General features: G+C 40.5%; 2 protein-coding genes across 2 annotated transcripts; one reads left to right on the forward strand and one right to left on the reverse strand.

Moving 5' to 3' along the window:
- Positions 1 to 1,608: 1,608 nt before the first annotated feature.
- Positions 1,609 to 3,391, reverse strand: ghrl (ghrelin/obestatin prepropeptide). The gene is made up of 4 exons (XM_030728841.1): positions 3,265 to 3,391; positions 2,810 to 2,887; positions 2,612 to 2,723; positions 1,609 to 1,664 (listed from the first exon to the last, which is right to left on the reverse strand). Exons 1-4 carry the CDS (start codon positions 3,376 to 3,378, stop codon positions 1,609 to 1,611), a joined length of 360 nt encoding a protein of 119 aa, XP_030584701.1. The 5' UTR covers positions 3,379 to 3,391.
- Positions 3,392 to 5,643: 2,252 nt separating this feature from the next.
- ccdc174 (coiled-coil domain containing 174) lies at positions 5,644 to 12,020 on the forward strand. Its single transcript, XM_030729680.1, has 11 exons — positions 5,644 to 5,775; positions 6,001 to 6,108; positions 6,202 to 6,302; positions 6,388 to 6,446; positions 6,532 to 6,685; positions 7,588 to 7,683; positions 7,807 to 7,943; positions 8,390 to 8,484; positions 8,831 to 8,978; positions 9,080 to 9,232; positions 11,122 to 12,020. The coding sequence occupies exons 1-11, from the start codon at positions 5,734 to 5,736 to the stop codon at positions 11,661 to 11,663; spliced, it is 1,635 nt and encodes a 544-aa protein (XP_030585540.1). The 5' UTR covers positions 5,644 to 5,733; the 3' UTR covers positions 11,664 to 12,020.
- Positions 12,021 to 18,525: the final 6,505 nt, after the last annotated feature.

An 18,525-nucleotide genomic window follows, 5' to 3' on the forward strand; every position in this document is an offset into this window, starting at 1 on the left:
GAACACCACACGGAGACAGTAAAGCATCACGTTTTGCAGTGGAGCAAACACGTGCAGTGAACAAAGCCGATTCTTTATCGAGGAAAGGAGGGGGGCCTTGAGAGCGGTCCATCAGCCCACGTATATTTGTCAGAGGGCTTTTTTTTAAATTTTGAGAACCGTTATCTGCGTTAAAGGTTAGTGTGTCATCTGAAGAGACAAGCTGATCTCTTGTATATCGGGGTTGAACAGATTGTGTTGCATCCTGCCAGTTTCCTAGTACATTTCTTATTATAGAGCCTTTATAAATGTTGGTTGGAGCACACTCTAGTTACATATTTGTGCATCACAGTCAATCAGAAGAAAGATACAAGGATCAGAGCAGCAGGTGCAATCACGTGTGACCCAGTTACTGAGATTTGGACAGGATGTTCTTCAGCCTTGTTTGTTGACTTGGTAATTTTGGGTTTGTAAGATTTTTAGACTTTTAATAGCAGCTCTTAAGGTAAGAGTTAAGTCCTCACTCAAGTGTAAGCATCCTAAATGTTCATTCCCACTCAATATTTTTACTCCTACAACCAAAGCTCATTCTGTGGGGAGGCGAACGTTGTCCATCCACCTTTGACAAGAATTGCTGTTCCTCCTGTAGTACTGGTCAGAATTGAATCAAATCAATTCTACAACATGTCGATGTGTTTGCATGTTTTCATGCTTTTTTTTATTGCCATGATTACTATTGACCATGTCATTATTACTCCTGAACTCAAACACTTCCACTGGGGGTGAACAAGATTACTTTGTCTGGATATGACTGTTTAACTTAATATTCAGGAGTCTCTGGAGCTTGAAAAAGGCGACTGGACTTCTTTTTGTTTCTTGAAGACGTTTCACCTCTCATCCGAAAGGCTTCTTCAGTTCTCAACCAAATGGTGGAGAGACCCAGGTATTTAAACCCCTGTGGGCGTAGTCCCCTGGAGGTGGTTATGACCCTCTATTGATCATGTGCTTGAACACATGTGCCCAGGTGTGAAGGGGGCGTGGGTCATATTTAATCAGTGGTTTCAGTTGAAACCAACTTAGGACTCCGCTCCATTGTTTCCTGTGGCCTATTGAGGTCACTGGAACAAAGGTGTGAATGGGGGTTGAGACGTCTGGGAAGGGAGCTCAGGACAGCACTGTAAGCGGGGGAAAGTTGGTGACGTAATCCACCTCCTCTGTTCAATGATGGTTGTTCACAGTGGACATAGATGGCTTCTTTCACTCCTCTTTCAAACCATCTGTTTGAAAGAGGAGGGGGCGTATCTGAAAATATGACCCACGCCCCCTTCACACCTGGGCACATGTGTTCAAGCACATGATCAATAGAGGGTCATAACCACCTCCAGGGGACTACGCCCACAGGGGTTTAAATACCTGGGTCTCTCCACCATTTGGTTGAGAACTGAAGAAGCCTTTCGGATGAGAGGTGAAACGTCTTCAAGAAACAAAAAGAACTCCAGTCGCCTTTTTCAAGCTCCAGAGACTACTATGACCTGGATGACTGAGAATCTACACAGACTTAATATTCAGGAGTAGAGCTGCTACTCTACCTCACTGAAAGGAGCCACTGGAGGTGGTTCGGGCATCTGATTAGGACACCACCTTGTAGGCGAGGTATTCCGGGATTGTCCTACTGCGAGGGGGCCCTAGGGGGTAGGGCCAGGATTTGCTGGAGAGATTACACCTCTCAGCTGGCCTGGGAACACCTTGGTGTACCCTCCAGATGAGCTAGATGAAGTGACTGGGGAAAAGGAGGTCTGGGCTTCTCTGCTTAGGTTGCTTCCCCTGCGGGTGGCCCGGCCCTTGATAAGTGGCAGGAAATGGATGGATGACTGTTTGCGAGCCTCCATAACTTCCATGTTTACAGGATTTCCAGGATTGTTTTGCAAAACAATCCATTAATGCCAAGAATGTTTGACTTACTTTTCATACTTCACACGTTACAATAACCTGTGAAATGTCTGGTTTAAAGTCTAGTTAAAAATAAGAGAGACAGGCTGATTGTGTAAGGTTAACCTGGGTCTATGAAAAGACAGATGGTACAGAATGTGTAGACCAGTGATAATAATACCCAATAGACCAGTGTCTATTGGGTATTATTATTTTTTAATGTTGCATAACATGAGACTGTATTTCTCTGCTGACACAGGAATTTTAATAATGAATTTGAAATATCAGAGTGTGAGTTAAACATTTGGGAGACATTTTTCCTACAGCTGCATACCATGAAATTCATGATGACAGCTGAACCTACTCCATCATGTTGAAGACAGTGAAGAGGCTGAAAGCTCCAGAAAGTGGTATTTGGTTGATGTGTTACAATTTGCACACAGGATCACATGGTAAACATTTTAATGTTGCATTCATTCATTCATTCAGGTACGTTTAAGTTTAAGAGTACAACTGTTTGTAGCGGCCGCTACTACATTTCACTTTACAGATCACTAGCTACTGAAGCTGATTATGCAAGACACTGAGACTCTTGGATCTTCAATGAGGAGATGGTGTCTCTGAAAAAAAACAAAAATATTTGCAATATTTAAAGGAAACATTATTTTTTAATGTGCAAACCAGAAAAAAAAAAGAGGCAAACCTGCTCTCTCTGTGTTTCCCAGGAGACGCTGCACAACCTCCTGCAGCTCTAAACTGTAGTCCTCCAGATCTTCTGCTCTCAAGGTGATGCCGATTTCAAAGGGAGCGCTTAACTGGTCAGAGGAGAAAAAGACCATAAAGCTGCAAAACTGTTTGCTGGGTGGTGGGCTGTAATCTCTCTCTTTTTTTTCCCACTTACTGTGATGGTTATGTCCTCAGTGGGTTGATTTGGCTCCTCCATGGCTTGGCGACCGATTCTGGACGACTTCCCCTTGTTCTGTAATAGAAAACAGCACCTCATTATTATAAACAGTTCATTTCCACTCAAGATGTTTAATTAACATAAGAAAACCTTCAAAGGTCATGGATGAAGTATGGTGTAGTGTGATGTCACTGGTTGGGTGGTTGGTTAACGGTCCAATTTTTAGTCCATCTTAAGGCTTTAGTTTGGCTGAGAGTTATTAACACATTTATATCTAGAAATTTGACAGAATACGAAATGTATTGGGGTGGCATGAGTTTAGATAAACTTGTTACACTCTAAGGCTGAAACAATATGTGTAAAGTGTAAAGACCAAAACAAAAAAGTTTTCATAAAGATTGTATACAAGTCCATTTTTTATATTTGATAGTTGAAGACAGAAAGTATCTCACCTGAGGTTTCTGTGATGGGCTGAGGAAGCTGGACCCCGCACTGGTCGACTTGCACCACAAGGTCAGAGAACACAAGAGAAAAGCCAACATGCAGGTGTTCCTTTTCAGAAGCATGTTGGACTGAAATGTCTGCACTGCTGGATCTGCTGCACAAAATATGAAGCCGCCGCCTATTCAAAATCAGATCTGGTGCTTTTAATCCGATTCTAACATCGATCTAACTTTGCTTCAGAGACTGGCTTCATACCGTTATATACCTTTCATCCTCTTTCATACTGGTTTAAAAACACACACATTAAAAGAATCTTGTGTGATCATATCTTGGTAACACAAGACTGTTCAAATGTTTAATCTGATAGCAAAGTGGGCATTTCTCTGTTGTTATCTGACGTGAGGTCTGTGGGCCATCTTATCAGTGGGCAATGGACAGAATAGTGTTGCAGCCACAGAGATAAACCAGACTCATTCAGCCTGTTATTGACCACATCTACAACAACATTGCCGGACTGGACTCTCAGGCAAGAGCTGTACTAAACGGAGCATGAAACTAATGTTTGATTATTCAGAACAGTAGCTGTGTGTCAGCACAGTTTTATCATTACATTGACCAGTCAAAATGCTCCTCCTTTTGAAAGAATGCTCCCTGAAATAAATAAAGCCAAATAACTGGACATTTAAATTCATGCCCATAAATCCTTCAAAAGCTGGTTTGTTTTATATTTTATAAAAAAAATTAAAAAAAAACTGACAGGAAAAAATGTTGATAATTTTTTGTTGTGCAAAATCAGAGAACCACTCTTTTTTTCAGTATGTGTGCTGTACAAGAAAACTTTTTTTAAATTATAGGTTCACATAAATCTGAATGTGTGCATAGACAGGATATTGGCACAGCCATCACTAGGATGGTGTCTGATGTAACGTGTTCATAAAGTGTTTGTGTTCTGTAACATCTGCTCAAATAGCTCTGAATTGTGATATCTGTGTACCTGTGATGCATCAAAACAGGTTTATAGTTTTCTAATCAACAGCACAATGAATGATGCAGTACATAAAGCCTTGAGCATCGTACAGAATGTACAGAATGAGGAACGGCTTATTTGAAATGGAAAACCTCCCATCAGTCACAAAGCTGAATGAGCTCCACACTCCAAGGAGTGTGATCAAATTTGATTTAGAAAAGTAATTTGCATTTTCATACTTTCTACTATGCACTCACTCACCACTTTATTAAGTACACTTGTTAAGTACAACTACTCAGTGCAAATATCTAATCAGCCAATCACATGGCAGCAACTCAATGCATTTGGGCATGTAGACATGGTCAATGTGACCTGCTGAAGTTCAAACCAAACATCAGGCTGGGGAAGAAAAGTGATTTTAGTCACTTTGCATGTGGCATGGTTGTTGGTATCACATGGGCAAGTCGGAGTATTTCAGAAACTGCTGATCTGCTGAGATTTTTCCACACAACCATCTCTAGAGTTTACAGAGAATGTCTGAAAAAGAGAAAATATCCAGTGAGCGGCTGTTCTCTGGGTGAAAATGCTTTGTTGATGCCAGAGGTTAGAGGAGAATGGCCAGACTGCTTCTAGCAGACAGGAACAATAACTCAAATAACCAGTTGTAACCACTAGTGCCAACTTAGTATTATTAAAATGCCACAACCTACCTGAGTATAGTTGCTGTCATGTCCAACCCTTTATGACCAGTGTACCCATCTTCTTATGGCTGCTTCCAGCAGGATAACACACCATGTCACAAATCATCTCAAATCATCAAAAACTAGTTTCTTGGAAATGACAGTGCATTCACTGACTCAAATGGCCTCCACAGTCACCAAATTTCAATCCAGTTCAACATCTTTGGGATGTGATGACCAAAATCTCTGAGGAATGTTTCCAGCATCTTGTTGAATCTATGCTGTGAAGAATTAAGACACCTCTGAAGGCAAAAGGGGTCCAACCCTGTACTAGCAAGGTGTACCAAATGATATAGCCAATTATTGTATTTCTCACTGAGGAAATGCTAAGTTTATACCAGAAAGTTTAATTTCTAAATGCTACACAAAGGTGCAAGATCAGATACTTTTGATCTCATATTGACATTAAATTTGTGTTGGACCCTAAACCTTGGATGAATATCAACAGCAATGTTACAATTAAAACAATTTTCTAAATGCTCTTGCACATTAATGTACATGTTTAGAAATAAATAAAAAATATATATAGACAATATTCAGTTCCATTTATAGTTATTTTTCAACTGAAAGTTGCAAATAAAGACTTGTCCAATTCAAGGAGCACTTGAACTGGACTTGGAAACATGAGCGGGCAGATGGGTGCAGTGTACGGGAGACGCCACTAGTTGGCTGTAAAGCGACAGTCTGCCAGCAAAGAGAACACCAACGAAGAGCTCGGATTGCTAATAGCAACAAGCTGGAGGTTATGGTGTCGAAAAGATCTGATAAACATGGATAAAAAGAAGAAACCCTTAGACGTGACTGCTTCATCGGTGAGTTGCATGTATAGGCAACTCTTTCAATACTTATTTGACACCCAGATGCAGATGGTGACGTTTTATTATACAGATAAACACCGCTAACTTTGTGTCAGGGTTTATTGCTAGCAGCACACACATCGGTCATGGACTGTATAGAGGAAATACATAGTCTGAGGTCGAGTTGCTTGAGAATAAACTTTAAAATTTTAGATTTCGGTGATGTTTTGTTTCTTGCAGCTGGTGGACCTTAAAGCGGAGCTGTACCGGAAGCAGGAGCAGTTCAAACGGGAGAAACTTGGACAAGAAATTTCTGGTGCTGGATTCAAAGCAAAATCAAAAGATAAGGTACAGCATGAGTGATTTCGAGACACATTTTTATCCGCGTGTGTAATGACTGACTCCTGTTTCTAATTTCCTTCTCCACATGTTCCTGTGCAGAAGCCTAACATCTGGAGTAAACAAAATGCTGGTGTTTCAGCGAGAGCTGCTAAAGATGCAGAAGAGTTGGCAGAGGAGCGGAACAGCCTTGATGCAGCAAGGTGAGTGTCCAGTAATGCTGCAGGTTTACCGTGTAACAGGTAGGAGACAAACGCTGCTCACTCCTCACTTTTCCTCTCACAACAGGCAGAAGTTGGAGGAGAAGGCGAGACTCTATGAACAGATGACAAAAGGAGATTTTCCAGGTTGGTGAATTATCCATGCCTTTATTTACTACAACATCAACAAAGCATACTTATTTTGTGTTTAACTTGTCGTGTAATGCATCAGATGAAGAGACAGAAGGGCTGTTCCTTGTTGACTTCACCCAGAAGATTATTGACAGAAAGAGAGAAACACTTGCCCAGAAGGAGACAGAGAAAGAGGACGAGGAAAGACTCAGCTCATCACCTGTCCCTCCTCCTCAGAACCCAGACGAAGAATGGTAATATGTGACTGATTACATTCAGCAATATTCTACCACTGCTAGAAGTAATACTGGCACCACATATGTACCAGTATTTGGCCTGTGTGTTGTCCAATATTTGCTAATATGAGAATTTTTATAGAAAAATATATTTGGGATTACTTCAAAATGGTGCCGTCACTGTTTGTCCAGGAGAGTGACTCCTGCGGCATTGTGGAAAATACTTCCAGCGCTGTCTGCAGCACATGCGTCATAAGCAGTCACTAATTAGTTTCTAAAACTTGATCCTGGAAAGTTAACGAGCAATGAGCCCATGTTTTTTTCTGTTAAATATAATATACGTAAATAACAGCCACAATAACAGATGCATATCACAATTTTAACTCCCTACAAGTCATAATCGGCCCACAAATAGAACAGTAATCACATTCTAGTACAAGCACTGCCCTTAAAAATGCATTGTGACATTACAGATAAACACATGAACATGTATTATATGTCATAATATTTTCAAGTATCCATCCATCCATCCATCCATCCATCCATCCATCCATCCATCCATCCATCTTCTTCTGCTTATCCGGGGCTGGGTTACGGGGGCAGCAGCCTAAGCAGAGAAACCCAGACCTCCCTCTCCCCAGCCACCTCCTCCAGCTTATCCAGGGGAACAGTGAGGTGTCCCCAGGCCAGCCGAGAGATATAATCTCTACAGCATGTCCTGGCTCTGCCCCGGAGCCTCTTCCTGGTAGGACATGGCCTGAACACCTCACCCAAGAGGGTCCCAGGAAGCATCCTAATCAGATACTCCTTTTAATGTGGAGGAGTAGCAGCTCTACCCTGAGGCCCTCCTGGATGGCTGCACTCCTCATCCTATATTGTCAAGTAGTAAAAATAAACCAAAACCTGTTATTTCTCTGCAGGGTGGACTTTGTGGATGCTTTGGGGCGATCTCGGAGGTGCATGAAGAAAGACCTGCCAGATTTTAAGAAAATGGACCAAGACCTTCAAGGAAAAGGGTAATTATTTATTTAAATTAAAATCTTTTAAAGGTTTTCCTTGTTTTTTTTTTGTTTTTTTTTTAAGGATGTTAATATAATTTTGGAAACTCAAACTCTTTTGGATATGACTGTCCTCTGTAGAAAAGCTTCATCTGAGAAGTCTTTACTCTCGGAGGACATGCGACGGGAGCTGCAGAGGCAGGAGTGGGAGAGAGAGGAAGAGGAGGCCATGAAGAGGCCTATTGGGCCAATTCACTATGAGGATATCAGACAACAGGGTTAGTGTCAAAGCAAACTGCTTTGAGTCCTTGCAGTGTCTCACACTCAGTCAGTTACAAGTTGATGGTGGTTAAGTCTGTGAGTGTTCAGTGCTTAGGGTGGAGATTAGGACTGAGCCTGTGTCATGTTTCCTAATAGTTTTCCTCTCTGTGCTGATATACTGTTAATTAAAGGGTCTGTGATGATAAAATACTCCAAAAGGATCAATTTATAGTTTCCTGCAGAATAAATGCTGATTTTGAGTGTCTGAAATTAGATCCTTGTGGGTTTTGCTTAATTGATACAGCAATTTATGCCAAATAATAGACAGAAAAAGCATTTCAGGACTGAAAATAGGATCTTTTTTATGCTACGCTTTGAAATAGATCGCAGAGGAAGTTTGGTTTGCAGGTTTGCAAATGCTGTGTTATTGTTAAAAAAATGAACTTTTGCTTCTTCATCTCAGAGGCTCGGGAGCTTGGTGTGGGTTACTATTCATTCTCTCAGGATGAGGAGCAGCGCCAAAAGCAGAGAGACACTCTGGACATGCTCAGAGATCAGGTGAGCTATTAAACAGATGTAAAAGACTTGAGTGATTGGAATCATTTAACAATTTACAACACAGAGATTTTATAATAGAATTAAAGGATTTATCTAAAATTACTGTGCTCATTATTCCATGTTTTTTTAATGCTTTAGCCACACTAGAGATGTAGTATATTTTCTTTCTTAGCTAAGATTGTCAGTGTCATTTGAATCAGTTATTACTCAAATTTCACTGAGAACTCCTTTAAGAGTTTTGCTACATGTTTAAAATAATTTTGCACTTTTTACGCACAGGCTAATAAAATCAGTTTTGAGTCTAAACAGGTCATAAATACTTTATTGCACTCGATCTGTTCTTCAGACTACAGATCAGCGTACTAAGAGAGAACGACTGAAGGAGAAGAGGCAGGCCATCCTGAAGGCTCGACTAGCCAAAGTAAGGCAGAGGAAGATGAAGAAGGCCAAGCTGGATGGTACTGAGGAAGAGGAGAAAGAAGAGGAAAATGAAGGTTAGGATTTGCATGGTTTTGTGTATAAAGTTTGCTCGCAGGCTTCAGTTCGATGGTCGAAAACGTGCAAATGAGAGATTTTAATGAATTCTTTGTTTCAGGAGAGGAAGAGGAGGTTGAAAGAACAGGGAACTCCCCTCAACCAGAGGAGTGCCCAGAGGTCAGCATACTGAAGAAGGTGGAAGTGGAGATCCAGGAGAGGAAAGACACTAAACCAGGAGTTCCTCATGTCAGAGAGTGGGACAGAGGCAAAGGTAAGTGCCATTATAGGGAAGAAAAAAAAATCACCCTCTTATGTCATGAATACAATAAATGTACTGAATTTATCAGACAAGTATTAAGACAGCACTTAGGACATGTTCTGATGTTTCAGTATTGTTGTGCTTAAAGATCTGAGTTGAATAGATAATGAAGTTAATGACAGCTGAATTTAGATTCTGTGGTTTTAGTGCCATGATGTCGTGTCATGATGACATTACTCGTAACACTGTTTGTCCTTCAGTAAAAAAATGTGTGGTGTTAATAACTCATAGTTGATCTGATTGTAGAAATCCTATGATTGCAGTATGCAATACCTCAATAAAAACCTGACTTTGGCCATTATTTTTTTTTCTTCATATGATGAGGTTGTATGGAAACACAAAGGTTGTATTATTGCTGAGATGTGCATTTTTGATTTGTGGAAATCCACATATTGCACATATAAAAGCAAAATATGAAAAAAAAAACAACAAGCAGTGTAGCCCTTTAACGCCGGGCGATCGCCGCTGAAGCGCCCGTTTCTTGCCCTCAATAGCGGCGAAGAGCTGATTGAGACGCGGCGTGTCAGCGCAGGGTCTGCTGATCAAAGGAACGTTGATCAGCTGGCTTTTTACCGTAACTCTGCAACTGTTTGTCCTATCGAAAAAATGCAAACGGTTCCCAAAAGCCCAGAAATTGTACATCACAGCCATATAGGGGTATTATGGTATTTGTTGCCGGAAGTTTGCAAACGGCAGCACTTTTGAAGTATGTTGTGCCATGGCTGATGCATTTGGAGTAAAAGGGTTAACTCCACAGAGGAGGCCAACAAGTGTGGCAGGTGAAAACTTCAGGGGTCTCAATTATAAAACCGTGCGCTGGCTCTGTGCTGAAAATGTACAAATGCACAAAAGCTGAAGAGAATTGTGTGCCAAAAATCTGTAGTCACTGTTCCTGTTATAGATAACAGACCATGCGGAAATGTGTGGTCAGCTTCATACTTTGCCCTCTACACACCCACATTCAGTCAACAGTGGGAACACAAGCATCTCATGAATTTTGATGCACAGAGAAGAGCCAGATCCGCAGTGTGGTCGCGGTCAGTATTTGTATTTCCATTGGTTTGGTCTGTATTATGAACAGGATTCGTAATGAGGATTTGGAGTGTAAGTGGAATGTAAAGAGCTTTTACTGACTTCATGCAGCCTATATGAGCAGGTGGTGAAGGCAAGCCAGGTAAGGTGCCAGTAGAGGGCAGAGGTGTGTGGCAGCCAATGCTTACTCCAGTGTGCTCTCTGTCAGGTCCACGGCAGTCATTTTCACACAAAACTAAAATTACACTTAGTAATATTTGAGCATTATTATTGAAAAGTGTTGTTGCACCATTATTCAGTTTGTTAATGCTCTTTTGCTCTTTGAAGCAGTGGTGATAGTTTCATCAGTTAGGCTGCTTAAGGTGAAACAAAAAAGACTCAATACAATCACCATGTTTGGAAAGGAAAGCCTACAACTACCTACAGCTCCAACTGAGCTGTGCTCTAAGTTATGTCAGCCTGTTACAGCTGACTGGAAAATAACTACCACCAGCTGTTCATCTGGATGAGCCCAACTCTTATTATTAGCACAGCACTAGTGGATGGAAATGGACGTTTATTTGTGTCTTCCGTCTGCCAGATTTCTGTAAACTCGATTGATATTTGCTTGGCTGTTTGGATGGAAACCTGGCTTGTTTTTGAATTAACTTTCTCCATCTAATAAAGTCAGCACCATCCAATATTAGATTTACAGATGGTGCATTTAGTTTCAGGATCTTTATGTCACTTTTAGGTGGAGTTTTAAAGGCAGCCCTGTTGTCTGGAATGCAACCTCCCTAACATTACCTTTTGTCTTTGTTTCCTTTCAGAGTTCATGTTTAATGAGTGGAAAAGTCGGCGTCGGGAGGAGCGAGATTCTGAATTTGCCCCGCCAACTGCATATTTTACAGACGACAAGAGGCCAAAACCAGGAAAAATAAAAAATGAGAATAAATCCAACATGGCCTTCAAGTGGGCAAAAGCTCCAGGAGGAATCTCTGAGAGCAAAGCAGAGCCACAGCCTCAATCTAAAACTGCTTCTTCACCTCCCCAACCTCAACAAAATCCTTCCGCTGCTTCACAGCCACCACCCTCAGACAGCTCTTCGCTTTCAGCTCCCCCCTTTAATCCCCAGTATCCCCCTCCCCCGCTATTTTATCCCCCATTTCCTCCTCCACCTCCTCCTCAGTTTGCAAGTCCAGCTCACCTCCTTCCTCCATTTCCGCCACCGTTCCCACACCAGTATCCGCCCCAGTATCCACCTCAGGTGCAGAGCCAGTCACACCCTGCAGACAGCAAGACCCAGCAACTCCCTCAGGGTCCTCCTCAAAGTCTGGACGACATGTTGTCCTTCTACAGGAACTCTACTTGATGTCTAAATACTGCTTGCTGTGTGGTTGGGTCATGTTGTGAGTTCAAACACTGCTCTTCCTTTCCTGTCTCTCTTGTTTTTTTTGGGTAAATCACAGAAACAACAGAACACAATGTGTTAGATTTTTGGAGTTTAGATATTTAATAAATATCAAGAGTGGGTGATTTTGTGAGTATTTGTGTGTATTTTGGTGGTGGTGAGATGTTGTAGCCTGGCCTGAGGCGAACTGTGTAATCAAGATATTCCAGAAATATTGAAGTGAATCTTTTTCAGTGAGGAACGCTTAAAATGTATCAATTTGCAAGTCTCATACGCAGCTACATCAAACATATGGCAGGGTTATTGCTGTCAAAGTAGGTGCTACAAGTTATATTCAAGAATTCACGCATGCTTTCCCAGCGATTGCTCACTGGGTTTCCTCTTTAAGACATTTGAAAGAAGAAAGAAAAAACTGTTTGTGGGTCATTGCCTTAGGCTGTCACTTGGATGAAATCCCAGTAATTCCAAAGGTTTCACACATTTTTCTCACAAGTGTATATTTATCACATAATGATTCATATTTGTGTTACAGTACATCAGTGAAGCAGCTCGTGGAGATGATTGAAATCTGGGAGTGTTTAAGTTTGAGCATTTAGTTGTAGTATAAAAGTATCCACCAGATGGTACTACATGCACTATTATGTTAAGAAAATAAGTCACTATTTATTTAACATCCGCAGTAATTTTGGTTATTAATTCAACTACTGATTTATTTATTTATTTATTCATGAAATTATTACCCTTCCTGTGAAAATTGGCTTCTAAATATCATCTTCTTGATCTGTCCCTCCAGCAATTCAAAACCCAGAGATGTTCCGTTTAGTACACACATACAAGAAAAAGAACCAAAAGTTGAAGCAAAGATATGTTGGGTATGTTTACTTATAAGACATAACTTTAGTCTGTGTTTGATTTTAAGAGGTGTTTTATCACTTAAGATTTGTACAGTGGACTCATTGGCATGTCCAAGAAACCAGTCTGAAATTATTTGAGCTTTGTGACACAGCATGTTATCCTGCTGGAAGCAGTCATCAGAATATGGTACACTGCGGTCGTAAAGGGAACAACAATACTCAGACTGTTGTGATTAAACCCAAAGTATGCCAGGAAAATATCCCCCATACCATATTGTTTATGCCAAAATGTGACCCTACCATTTGAATGTTGCAGCATAAATTGAGACTCATCAGACCAGGGAGTGTTTTTCCAAGCTTCTTTTGAAAAAATGTTGGAAAAAAGGTCCAGTTATGTTGAGCCCGTGTGAATTGTAGCCCCAGTTTCCTGTTCTTAGCTGAGAGGAGTGGCAGCTGGTGTGGTCTTCTGCTGCTGTAGCCCATCTGCTTCAAGTGTTGACGTGTGTGTTCAGGGATGCTCTTTTGCATACCTTAGTTGTAACGCGTAGTTATTTGAGTGATTGTTGCCTTCCTGTTAGCTTGAAGTGGACAGGCCATTCTCCTCTTGACTTCTGACATCAACAAGGCATTTTCACCCAGAGAACTGCTGATCACTGGATATTTTCTTTTTTCGGACCGTTCTCTGTAAACCCTAAAGGGTGTTGTGTGGGAAAATCCCAGTAGAAAGCAGTTTCTGAACTACTCAGGTGCCGTTTACACGAGACCGTTTTCATTTTGAAACGGCGTCGTTTTGATGCGTTTCGGCCTTCTGTTTACACGACAACAGAGTGAAAACGATGTGTTTCGGAAACGGGGTCCAGAGTGGAGCGTTTCAGAAACGCACCGGCTTGCGTTCTCGTGTAAACACTTGAAACCGGGGTGATTTGAAAACGCTCGACTCGCACATGCGCACTATGGTTGCGACGGCCACAGTTTTTCGCGCACGCGCAAATTGATAAACAGTACTCGCGGATTCACGAGTGCTTCTTATGCTTTTCTTGTGTTTTTACTGTTTTGTAATTTAGCGTTGTGTGCAGCAGCGATCCAACCTCATCGTCAGTCCACACAAAACCTCTCACATTGGCCGTTTTGTAAGTAATGAACAATTTGCCGCACTACCTACTGTGTCACTCCACGCATGCGCGTCTTGCATAAACAAACTTTGCAAAGAGAAAACCAACGCCAACGTGTGGCCTGGCATGGGAACTACATCGTTTTCATCGTTTCCATCGTTTCACATGTCATCGTGTAAACGCGGATCGTTTCTGAAACGCCATCGTGTAAACGAAAGGCTGAAACGCATCAAAACGACACCGTTTCCAGTGAAAACGGCTTCGTGTAAACGGCACCTGACTCAAAACTAGCTTTAACCATGTTGATTGACTCAGAAATTGTTACATAACAGCAGCTTCCATCTAAAAATCACACTACAAAGCAGATTCAGACATGCAGTCTTACATTACAAAGGGCAGTACTTCTGCCATGGAATAATGTTGGTTTACATGTGTTGAAACATAACACAGACATGACCAGTTTTCTCACTCTGACCTCTGGCCCTGTACAGCTCCACAGAAACCACAAAACACCTCTCCAGCAAGGTGATATTCAGGGGATTAATAAAAAGCCTGATTTACAACTTGACCCACATCACCCTATTACAATTTCAGTTAGATTTTTGGCTTGGGTTCTGCCTCCCATGTTTCCTCTCTAAAGAGAATGTTAGTTTGGCGCATTGTGTGTTTTGTTGATCTCTTCAACACAGAATTGGTTTATCTTCCTGTTGAGGTGGATTTTTGACCCAGTTGTAACCTTAAACATGATGTTTTTTTCCTCTTTTTGTTAGTCTAGTCTTACATTGAGTCCATGCAGACCCTCTCAGATGGCTTAAGCACTGTTTCAGTGGTAGTTATACACTTGTATGTGCGTCATTTAAAAAAAAAAAGAAGAAGAAGCATTTTTGTGAAATTAGATATGTTTGCGTGCACTGTTGAAGCTGAACTGGTTCCAGTGAGGTGAGATGATATAGTGACAGGACCTCACAGATTTAAAGTCATATAGAGATTTAAGAATAAAACATCTTCCCCTCTCACATGGTTCTTTTTAATGGTATTGCTCAGCTGGCTCACTATTTTGGTCCAGACTGAGATATCTCAACAGCTACTGGACTGATTATTCCCATGACATTGACTGTGCTCTGGCTTTTTTTTACTGCCACCATAAAGGTGAAATTTGTGGTTTTTTAGTGAAATCCCTCAACAACTATCTGAGTTTCAATATGTCCAGTACTTTGGTTTATGACCAGATTTATGCCAACTAATGACATTTAATTAGCCTCAGTTTTACTTTGTGTTCAGCAAATGTAAACATAATAAAACACAAAATTAATGAGGTGTATATCATAAATGTATATTGCTGAAAACCAGCATCATGTTTTAGCTGCATTGTCATTGTAAGTACATTAGCATACTGATGATAGCACTAAGCTGGGAGTATCACTGTACCTAAATCATTGACTTTATATAAACATAATTATGATAATATTAATGATAGTAAGAGGTATAATCTTTGTACAGTCTTTTTGTTAGGTACACTCATTGAACTGCTTGTTGACACAAATACCTAATTAGTCAAACACATGCTAACAACTTAATTCATTTATGCATGCAGTCATGGTTCAAACAACCTGTTGAAGTTTAAACTGAGGATCAGAATAAGGAAAAAAGGTGATTTAAAAGACTGAATGTGGTGTGGTTGCTGCTGTCAGTATGCTGGTCTGAATATATCAGGAACTGCTGATCTACTGGGATTTTCCCACACATCCATCCCAAGGGTTTACAGAAAATAGTCTGAAAAGGGGAAAATATCCAGTGAACAGCAGTTCTCTGGGTGAAAATGCCTTGCTGAGGTCAGAGGAGAATAGCCAGACTACTTCAAACCGATAAGAAAGCAACAGTAATTCAAACAGCCACTCGTTACAACTAAGGTATGTAGAAGAGCATCTCAGAATGCACAACATGTTAAAGCCTGAAGAAGATGGGCTGCAGGAGCAGAAGACCACACCGGGTGCCACTCCTATCAGCTCTGAGTGGGAAACTGAGGCTACAGTTCCGACGGGCTCATCAAAATTAGTCAACAGAAGGTTGGAAAAACATGGCCTGGTCTGATGAATCTTGATTTCTGCTGCGACATTTGGATAGTTGGACAGAAATTAGTGTAAACCACATGAAAATATGGATCCGTTCTGCCTTGTATCAGCAGCTCAGGATGCTAGTGGTGATGTGATGGTGTGGATGATATTTTCTTGGCACACTTTGGGCTCCTTAGTATCAACCGAGCATCATTTAATCACTACAGTCTACCTCAGCATTGTTGCTGACCTTTATGACCTCCTTTATGACCACAGTGATCTTCTGATCGCTGCTTCCAGGATAGCACACCAAAATTACACAGTGCCTTAAATCTCAAATCATCTCAAACTGGTTTCTTGAACATGAAAATGAATTTGCTGTACTCAAATGGTCTCCAGTGTCACCAGGTCTCTAACCAATAGAGCACCTTTGGGATGTGGTGGAATGGGAGATTCACATCATGGATGTGCAGCTGACTAACTGTAAAGTCAGTGGCTACAAACAGACGTCTATTAAAACAAAAGCACATTTGCAATTACCTAAAAAATACTGCAGCTTTGCACTATTTTGATTTTCTTGGATTTAATTTTCTGGCAATCATTTCACAGTTCTGGCTTTAAGGGGTTAATTCTGCTGTAACTGAACAAAATGGCAACCAGCCATTGTCTTAATGGGGAAAAAATGACCCGCACACGGGAGATACTTACAATGCATTATAGTGCTATTTTCATAATAATTTAATTTAGGTAAATGTATTTGCAAAGCATTATCTGTTTCACCAGCAGTCACACATCTGTAACAATTTATGCTGATGAAATTACTCTGCAACTATGAAGCTACTCAGTGGTGAAGATTATAAACTGTGATGATGTGCGACACTTTCTCAGTGATGCCCTCAAGACTTGAGCTAATGATCTGATCTGTGCAGGCCCTCGATCCAGAGAGGTGGGAGGAGAAGGTCTGTCTCCTCGTTAATGTACTTAAATTGAGATAAAAAGCAAACCAGGCCAGTGAGCTGCAGTGTTTATCCCTTATACCTGCAACATCAAACTACTGGCATTGTGAGATCAAATAAATCCTCTCTTAAAGGTACTCCGGAGAGGTTCAGATAAACTAGAACAGTGCAGAGGTTTCATACTGACTTTGTGTATTATAGCTTGGAGCTGATCCTGATTGTGTTTAATCGTCATGTTAAGAAATAAATGTTTCATACCATTAATTAATAGGAGTAATCAAAAATAATCAAATTTGATATTTTCTTGCTTCCTATTGGAGACACTGATATTAAATATGAAGCTACAGGCGCTTCACTGGAAAGAAAGGAAACAGCTAGCCTACCTCTGTCTGAAGGTAAGCTCTTTGTATATTTATTATTTACTTAATTCTTGGCCATGAGCTATATACTTCCTGGAATCTCACGGCTCTGCTTATGCTACAATTTGTCACACAGGTCTTTTCAAAGATCTGTACAAAGTGTACTGGCATGACTCCACTGAGGCCCTGATGTGCTGTGAGCTCAGACGAGGTACTAGTCTATGTTTTTAATCCTCTGGGCAGTTTTATGATGCAGTTTCAACAGCACAACAGGGGACTGAACTGTCAAACTGGAAAGGCAATCAAACTCATAAACAGATACTACAACTGGAAGTTCACTGAGCTTAGTAGTAAAGCTAAACCTGTGATTTCACAGTTTTAGGATTGTTCTTTTTTAAGCATTAACATAATGATAATCAAGGAAATAACAGGGCTTCCTTTGAGGGTAATAAGGTATTAAGTCTCTAGATCAGTAAAATGCATATTAAATCCTCATAAATATTTACAAACTGCTACAGATTACTGAATATTTTATAGAAAACAAGGTGCAAAAGAATGTTTGGATTGGAGTAATTTTTTTTTTTTTTATACATAAACTGGAGATTCTCAGCATTAAACTTTTGACATACAAATCAAATTAAAGTTCTAAAAATATGCAGAGAGCAAGTTGAACAAAGATTAAACTGGTAAATGCACATTATGTGTGTGTGTGTGTGTGTGTGTGTGTGCGTGTGTGTGTATGTGTGCTCATTAAAGTTACTTAAAGTTGGGTTTTCACTGGAGTCATAAAACAATAGGGGGGCCTTTTTGTGAGGTCCAGCAATACTGAAAGAGAGACCACTGGAAAATCTAAAATTCATTAGAGCTTATTATGTTTCATTTCTGATACGTAAGCATTTTTTATGCCTCTAAATTAATTTCACCTTCTGTAAAGCTTGGTAAGCTTGGTTTCATTTCCTTTCAACAATCCATGATTCCTGCTTTGGGATCTGTGGTGTTCTTCTGTGTGCTTATCTCAGCTGTGGAGCGCTGCAGGAGTTTAACTTATTTGATGCCAGAGTCCTCCTAGAAATGCCACATGATAGAAACTAATTGAAAAGTTGCAGGGGAACTGAAATAAAGAAATACAAAGAAGAAACACTAATCAGTACAGGCACAATCCCTTTGTTTTGCCACTGCTGCTCTTCTCATTACAGCCATTACAAAAGAAATGGGTGAAACTCATGCTGCCCCGCTGCTTAATAAGAATTAATAACAATGGCACCCAAACAAAATGGGTCATAAGAATTTTTTTTTTTTATTATTTGATGAGCATCATGTAAAAATAATTAATTCAAAGAGAAGCCTCCATTAAAAAAAATACAACAAAGAAAATCTGATTTGTCCACAGAGCAGACAATTAAAACACATTATTACCTCGACATCCCACACTGCTCAACGGGAGCACTGTTTTGCTACTGTAGGCTTCCTTAATGGTTCATCAGTGAA

The sequence above is a fragment of the Archocentrus centrarchus genome, chromosome 5 (assembly GCF_007364275.1).
Source record: "Archocentrus centrarchus isolate MPI-CPG fArcCen1 chromosome 5, fArcCen1, whole genome shotgun sequence".
Classification (NCBI taxonomy): Eukaryota; Metazoa; Chordata; class Actinopteri; order Cichliformes; family Cichlidae; genus Archocentrus; species Archocentrus centrarchus.